At 28.3% G+C, this 8,436-nt stretch overlaps 1 protein-coding gene across 1 annotated transcript; it reads left to right on the top strand.

Moving 5' to 3' along the window:
- The first annotated feature begins 4,850 nt into the window (after positions 1-4,850).
- LOC105620030 (uridine 5'-monophosphate synthase) lies at positions 4,851-7,188 on the top strand. The gene is made up of 3 exons (XM_012201540.1): positions 4,851-4,991; positions 5,401-5,884; positions 6,383-7,188. Exons 1-3 carry the CDS (start codon positions 4,851-4,853, stop codon positions 7,186-7,188), a joined length of 1,431 nt encoding a protein of 476 aa, XP_012056930.1.
- Positions 7,189-8,436: the final 1,248 nt, after the last annotated feature.

Here is an 8,436-nt window from a genome sequence, read left to right as displayed (position 1 = left end):
TATATATATATATATATATATATATACATAATACACACACACACACACACACACACACACACACATATATATATATATATATATATATACCATATAAAAATTTTTCATTTCAATTGCGAGGAAATTATAAGCATAAAATACATAACTTTTCCATTAAAATACACTTTTAATGACGATTTCAAAAGAAAAGAAACTAACGCACACACATAAAAATTAATTGATAATTCCAAAAAATAATATTAACGCTAACGATGCGCCAAATGTACAGAGGCCTCAATGCAACAATTTTCCTCAAATTAGATAAATAAACGATTACTCGTAAGATCTTTTTTATAGGACAAAACATCATTTTTGTCGACCATCGTCGATAACGATTTACTTCCGACGTTGAAAGTAATATTTCTTTTAACGATAAAAACAGTTGTCAATGAATTCTCAACGAAATCAGAAATCACCCATTTGTTCAATTCTCTTTTTGGAATAACGATTTTTTGTAGACAATGTTAAGAGAGCATAAAGAATCTGACGTGCTCTTTTATCAATTTTGTAAGTGTTATTATTATAAATGATATAAAACGATAAATCTTACATAAAAATAAAATATTAAATGAAAATTAATTAAAGTTCTTTTATAAATCGTTTCGTAAAACGTCAATTAACTTTGCAAATCTTGGATATTAAATATTATATCTATTGACATATTTATTGTTCTAAAAATTAAATATTAATCCAATATCTAATATAATATCTAATATATATATATATAAATATCTAATATATATATATATATATATATATATATTAGAATAAAAAATAAAATAATAAATTTTATTGAAATTATTTGTCATTTACATAAATTGTTATAAAGAAAAGTAGAGCGTCTAATTTTTTAAATAATTTAAATATTTTTTTTTATTTTTAATGTTTCCTATAAGCCATTAATTGCAAACTAAGATTTTATTTCTAATTTATCATCAAAATCAACATTAGAGCACGTCAGTTTTCTTTCATATTTTTTACAAATTTCTTGAAAAATCTTTGATACGGTTTTCTGATAAGTTTAAGTTATAGTAGGTACATGGGTGGCCAACCGAACGCAGTAGAATCTATATTTATCACACAGACATAACGCTATTAAAATAGTAAAATATTAACAATTAAAATTTATACATATTCATATATTCATCTTTCATCCAATGTATAAAGTCATATAAATCAATCGTTAGGACAAATCCAAACTCATTAATATAAAGTAATACTATATTAAAAATAGTAATGGACTTCTTTACAAGAATATCTAATAAATATGTATGTCTCGGTTACGGCCACCCGATTGCGTCAGGAATGATCGACGCAATTTTAGCAAGGTTTATATACGAATTTTGGAGATGGTCCCAGTAGTGGAGTAGAAAATTTATTATTATATCAAATTAGAGTCCAATCGACTTGGCTATTGAGAATTGAGATTAATTATATTATAATTGTACTTAGATCTTATAAGCGTTAGAATCTGAAAACGTTCGTGCTTAAAACAAAAGCACAAAAATGCGGTAAGCCGAGAAAAAAGGAAAAAAAGATAGTATAGAATAGACTTATTTAATCTAATCGAAATCGTAATATACGGATTCCACGTGGGAAATGGACGTATAACGTTTGGAGCAAAAGTGGACAATGAATGGTATCACAAATTGTTTCTCAGTAAATATTTACTTATACATATATTCTTTTAAGAAATTATCCTAGTTAAGGCATTTAGTAAATTTTTGTAATCCAGCACCTAATATTAGTGTTAGTTCCTATTACATTTTTTTGATACTACAGTACAGACCCGGGTTTTTTTTTGCGGATAAATATACATTAACAAGAAATGCTTATTAAATTAAGAAATGATTGTGAATATAATCATATGTCCGGAACTTGCAAAGTTATTTTGAATATATTATATGTAACCTTAAGTAGATTTATAATTCAAATGCGGTTTTCGTTTAAATGTAATTTACAAATCATGAATTTAATCACACACATTTCTTCCTTTAAACAATTAATGTAATAAAGACATTACTGCGACATTCTGTATAGAACCAAGGCTCTTACTAAAGCAACAAAGAATGACTAGTGTATTGAGGATCTATGCACATTAATCCAATTTGGATTAATTTATATTATCAATAACTTGGTACTATAAAAAATTCAACGCACTGGCGGCCCAATGATACAAAGAATCCGCAATATGCAGATTCGAGATAAGCCTTGAGGACAGAAGATTATCATAACGGATTTTTTAATAGCCAAAGTACCGCAAGATAGCTTTATCTTACCATGTAACGGCCTACAAACTGTAAAGGCAATGACTATAGTGAACACAGAAAGAACGATTATGTTATTGAACTATTTAAAAATTTAATAAAATACAGATCTAAAAATAATTATGTTGGATCATCAAAATAATTATTACTTCAATTGAACGCTAGTTATTAAAATATCGAAACTTTTTGTAGCATTATATTATCATCGTGCTTTTAACGATTTATATATTAATTTTAATGATCCAACATAATTATTTTCAGAACTATATTTAGTTAAATATGTAGATACTTTCACAAAACTGTTTTTTCTGTAATTATTTTCATCAAATATTTTTACTTCGAGAAACTATAAAAGTTTTAGATACATATCCACAATTTCGTTATAAATACAAGTATTTGTTAAGCTCCAAAAAAAAAAGGAAAAAACTTTCATGTAGATGCACAGTTTAAAATAATAAGATTGGATTTAAGACTGTTTTATATAAGTATATCGTCTAAATATAAGAAGCGCCATTTAACAAAATTAGAATGTTAAACTAATACGTATACGTATTCTTATTTAAATAAATTTATTTCAGAAATATGATTGCGCGCCGTTACTGTCGGATTTCAACGCCTGGTAATATTTTTCGCAAAAATTTATCACAGTTTTTTTCAAAATTAAATTTGAGAGGATTTTATTAATGTTTTAGATGAATTGCGTTAGAAGTTCGACAGTAACGGCGCGTAATCGTATTTCTAAAATAAATTCATTTAAATGAAAATACGTATACGTATTAATTCAACATCTAACTTTGATCATCAATCAGTGGCGCTTTTCGTATTTAGTTAATTTACAATATTTTGCATTCTGTAAAATTTTTATTACGTATATAGAACATGAAGTTTCCCATGTAAGGTCTCATAATAATCTCATAATAGCCATATTTTTTATGATAATTAATTCAAGGGATTGTTATCAGTTGAATATTGACATTTGCAGTTATTAAGTTATTTCATTTATCTTCGCAACTATTATTCATATGCTGATTTGTGTACAAAAAGTATACAAAAAGTAACTGTATAAGTAATAGGAAAACAAAAAATGAAAAGTGATCATAATTGACTAAAATATTTAGAAAATACAATTTGGAAAGAAATAGAAACTTATTTAAGATGTTTGAAAAAAAATATTACAAAATTATGATAATTATTATTGAATTTTCACTTGTCATCCTTAAATTTTAAATATCTCGTATGTATATTTCGTTTTTGCGAGGAAATCAGGAGAGGTCGTGGTTATTAATACTATTATACTTGAGCTGGTGTATTAATGAGACATAGAATGTTCGACGCGCACGAACACATACACACATTGACACTTGCAAAGTATGCGTTTTGCGATCGCGCGAGGATCGCGCCGCGATCTCTAGAGATATGTTTGTTGTTTTCAAATAAAAATAAAATATATTTGTGTTACTGTAAATGTAATACTACGTCGTATAACTCATTGCTTCCTATTCCTTTATAATAAATTAATCTTTTCTAATAATTTAGTCATTTTAATAATTTCAATAACATTTAATTTATATACATTGAAAATAAAAGAAAGAGGGGGAAAAATTATGAAAAATATTGTACGCAATTATACAAGATTTTAATTTTAATATATTGTGTCGTGATAATATTTATTGTTCGTTGCAATAATTAAATTGTTTAAAATATAACATTTATAATATGTTTAATATTATTGACATGTATAAAGTATGATAACTAATAAAAAAGTAAAATACATATAATAAAGCCTAAAAAATTCTTAATAAAGTACATTACTACGAATACTTGACGCTTTTTAACATTTTTTGATATTTTTTTAATTTTATTATTTTATATTCTAACTTTTATTTTTCCTTTTTATAATTCATTGTTACGTAATGAAATAGAATTAATTATGGAGAAAAAAAAAGGAGAAATCATCATGCAGAAAAAAGTCTGTTTTCTGTGGTTGAATTATCTACTATACACTTTTGGAACTTAAAGTGAGATAGTATAGATGTATATTTAATATTTGGTGAAAGCGAGAAAGAGAGAATTTAATGCAGGAATAAAAGACAGACTTAAGTTCAGTTGAAAAGAACAATTCTGAAACCACAGTCCAGAACTGACGAACTGACTTAACTGACACTTAACTGATTATACCAGTCTATACCGGCCATAGAGGCGCTAGTGCCCTAGTGGACGATTCCATTTGATTCCATTCACAGCACTGAATACAGTGAACATATAAGTCACGTGATATTCTCAAAAAAGTTTTATGAACATACTGCATAATGCACTCGCACGTGTAAATTGAGAAAAAGACTTGTCATAGATCATCTTCGAGTACGGAGTTCAAGTGCTAAGACGAGGTCAATATAGAGGAAGAAAAAAGCACGTGACTCTCTGAATTGTAAAAAACGAAGGTTATATTTGATCATTAACATTTTTTAATTATACTTGCAGCCACTAATAAATGTTTAACATGGAAATTTATTTTAATTATGCGTCACTATGATTACAGTCGAGATGGTAGCGTTTTTGAAAGAATTGGCAATTGAGCTGTATGATATACAAGCTGTAAAATTCGGAGAGTTCAAGACAAAAGTTGGCCTAACAACACCGGTATACTTTGATCTACGTGTGGTAATTTCTCACCCGAAATTAATGGTAATTATATATAATCTTTTTGATTTATACATTGTTTCTCTACCAATACAAATTAATTAACTTTAATCTTAATTAAATCTACTCTTCATTTTTTCTAATTTTTAAAACTAGGAAAAGATGAAAAGTAAGTTAATATGAGATCAAAATTAATCTTATATTGATAGAAATGGATATTAGATTATCTTGACTAAACTTAACTGATTAATTGATAGTTAACTTATTAAGTAATAATAATAGTTTTTTTAAGATGAATGAAAATGTTTATTTTTAACACATAGAAAAAATTAAAGATAATAGATTGTACAATCAAACATTTTGTTGTAAGTGGTTTTGCCAATTGAGTTAATTGAAGTTTTAGCAGAATTCGATTCTATATATCATGTATATGACGTTTATTTTTTTGTTGTAGTTGAAATTGGCAAAAGCTCTGTGGACATTGGTGGATAATCCTGCGAAAGTGTCTCGAATCTGTGGTGTTCCATATACCGCATTGCCATTAGCTACTTTGATATCAGTAGAAGAGAAGATTCCTATGTTAATGAAGAGAAAAGAAGCAAAGTCCTATGGCACAAAGAAGTTAATTGAGGGTATTTTTTTACCTGGTGAAAATTGCGTGATTATTGAGGATGTTATAACAAGTGGCAGCAGTATTTTAGAAACTGTCGATGTCTTGAAAAAAGAAAATCTAAGCGTGACAGAAGCTTATGTGCTAATCGATAGGGAGCAAGGTGGCAAAAAGAATCTTGAAAATCACGAAATTAAAGTTAAGAGTTTGTTCGTGATTACACAGCTTATGAAGTATCTCCTGGAGGCTGGAAAGATCACACCTGAAATAGTCAAAGATGTTGATAATTATTTGATAGCAAATCGGGCACCGAGCATTTCTGTTCAAGGTAAATTATTTGTAATACATATATTATATTTTATGACTTATATGACTATACTCTAATTTATATTATGATATATTATGATTTATATTATGATATATATACTTATATGCATAATATAGTAGAACTCTGTTTATCTGCATTCCATTTATATGAACAATTTCCAAATATACCTCACAATCAGTTCTAAATATACAAACTCATAGTTAAGTTATTATCAGAACTATGGCGCCAGATAATAGAAGCTCGACTTACTCAACGTGTTTCCTGTTTTTTTTAAAATGAATGTTAACTTATATTATCAGAACTAATATAAGTACTGATAAAGAGAAAAGCTGATGAATCTCTCTTATCTGAACCATGATTATCAGATAATTTTTTCTTATCCTTCGACATATTCAGATAAACAGAATTCTCTCTTTCTTGTAAATATATGTAAATAGGTGTAGTGTATAGGTATATATAAAACATTCTATTATAATTTTGTCATCTTAATGTTGCTAGGTGTGCCAGATGACAGATTGAAACTGTCATATAGTAAACGCGCAAAATTAACAACAAATCCATTGGCCTCAAAACTATTGGAGCTAATGGAATCAAAACAAACCAATCTTTGTTTGGCGGCAGACCTAACGAAAATGGATGCGATTTTGGAATTAGCAAACATAGCGGGACCTCATATCGCCGTGCTGAAAACTCACGTAGATATCATAGAGGACTTCAACGAAAACTTTATTTTTCGCCTCAAAGAACTAGCGAGGCAGCATAGATTTTTATTGATGGAAGATCGCAAGTTCGGCGATATCGGCAACACGGTATCGTTACAATACAGACACGGCTTTTATAAGATAGCTGAATGGGCCGATTTGATTACGGTACATCCGATATCAGGTGCATCCGTCGTTGACGCACTGAAGAAAAGTTTAGACAATATCACTGAACCCCGTGGCATTTTCTTAGTCGCTGAGATGTCATGCAAAGGTACATTGACGACTGGTGATTATCTAAAGAACGCAGTTTTAATGGCAGAGGAAGCCTCTGATTTGGTGGTAGGATTCGTATGCCAATCCAATCTCTCAGCACAACCTGGATTACTCCAGTTGACACCTGGTGTCAAGCTTGTCAAAAGTGTAGATGGGCTAGGTCAACAATACAACGATCCACAATCGATTATTAATGCGGGTGCTGATTTAGCCGTCGTTGGCAGGGGTATCACGGATACGGGTAACGGTTATCTAAAGGCTACTTTAGAATACAAAAAAGAACTTTGGAATGCGTACGAAGAACGAATAAACACATCTAATACGTAGCAGTACAATATATACTATAATTGATATAATATTTATAAATTATTTTTGTACAACCTCGTGTTCCAGCTGCGTAGTTATTTTTCTTTGTTAATAGATCAATATTTTAATATTAATATTTTAAATGTTACAAAGATTTTTGCAGTTTAATTTTTATGAGTATTCTTTTTTCGAGACAAAATAAAAATATAGTAACATTGTTTAAAGATAATAAAGAAGATTTAAAATAGGAAGAAAATTATATATATACATAGAGGAAAGCCCCTTATGAGATAGCGTTTTTGCTAAACTAATAAACGCTATCTATTGATTCTACTATGATTATTGTTTTTGGATTGAAAACTATTTAGTAGAAAATTCATTATTAGATCATGTCTGTAGTCATTGTAAAATAATAAATTATAGAATTTAGATGTTTTTAAGTTACATCGAGATGAGCATTTAAATCTTGTTTATTATTTAATAAAAAATAAATATTTGGCAATAAATTCTTCATATAGTGATAGTAAGTACTAATAGAAAAATATGGGATATGTTGAATTGTTTACAGAAGTTAGATTTTATCGTAAAATCATAAGACGGAAATCGTAATATGAGATACCCAGGATATTTCTAATATGAAATAACCATGCTCCTATATTATAGTGAAAATCATTGCTAAAATATAAATGTTATTGTACAATAACAAAAAAAGACAACCGGAATGAACGTCGAGTGCCTATATCTGTGATGCTTGATTCCAACTGAAAACAAGTTCTGGGTATAATCTATCGTATGCTCATTTTTCGCGTACACTGGCTGTGTTTGTATTTTAGAAATATTAAATAAAATTTTTTAATTGCAATACTGATATATTTTGCGTTTTACTATTGATTTCTCGCGACACCTCATATTAGGAGCACAATTTTTTTGATCGCGATTTGCTCACTTTTTACATTTCTTTAATTTTCAAAAAAAAATGGAATTTGAATTAAATTTTATCTTAAAGCTTAAATTCCCTTCAAAATGACTATTACTTTTTTAAATTCTGCCTATAGATTTCTAGCATTTACCCAAAATGAATTCGATATCTCATAATAGAGGCCTTTCCTTTATATGTCAGAGTCAAAATTCGCGCCCGCGAAGTACAAGAAGTGATATTTTATGCTAAAACAATTAACTTTTTCCTTTAACAAAATTGCTTCCTATAAATAATTTTTGCACTTATTTGTTGACTTCAATAAGTAATTTTTGCAGGAGAGCAGATTGAAG

The sequence above is a fragment of the Atta cephalotes genome (assembly GCF_000143395.1).
Source record: "Atta cephalotes unplaced genomic scaffold scaffold00023, whole genome shotgun sequence".
Lineage (NCBI taxonomy): Eukaryota > Metazoa > Arthropoda > Insecta > Hymenoptera > Formicidae > Atta > Atta cephalotes.
Note: the sequence above shows the minus strand (reverse complement) of the source record. Positions and strands in the feature narration are given on the sequence as shown.

Excerpts from the sequence above, each read along its gene's own strand:
- LOC105620030 (XM_012201540.1), top strand. The coding sequence starts at position 4,851 with ATGGTAGCGTTTTTGAAAGAATTGGCAATTGAGCTGTATGATATACAA. Across the intron at positions 4,992-5,400 it reads TTTCTCACCCGAAATTAATG|TTGAAATTGGCAAAAGCTCT; the intron begins GTAATTATATAT and ends TTTTTGTTGTAG. Across the intron at positions 5,885-6,382 it reads ACCGAGCATTTCTGTTCAAG|GTGTGCCAGATGACAGATTG; the intron begins GTAAATTATTTG and ends TAATGTTGCTAG.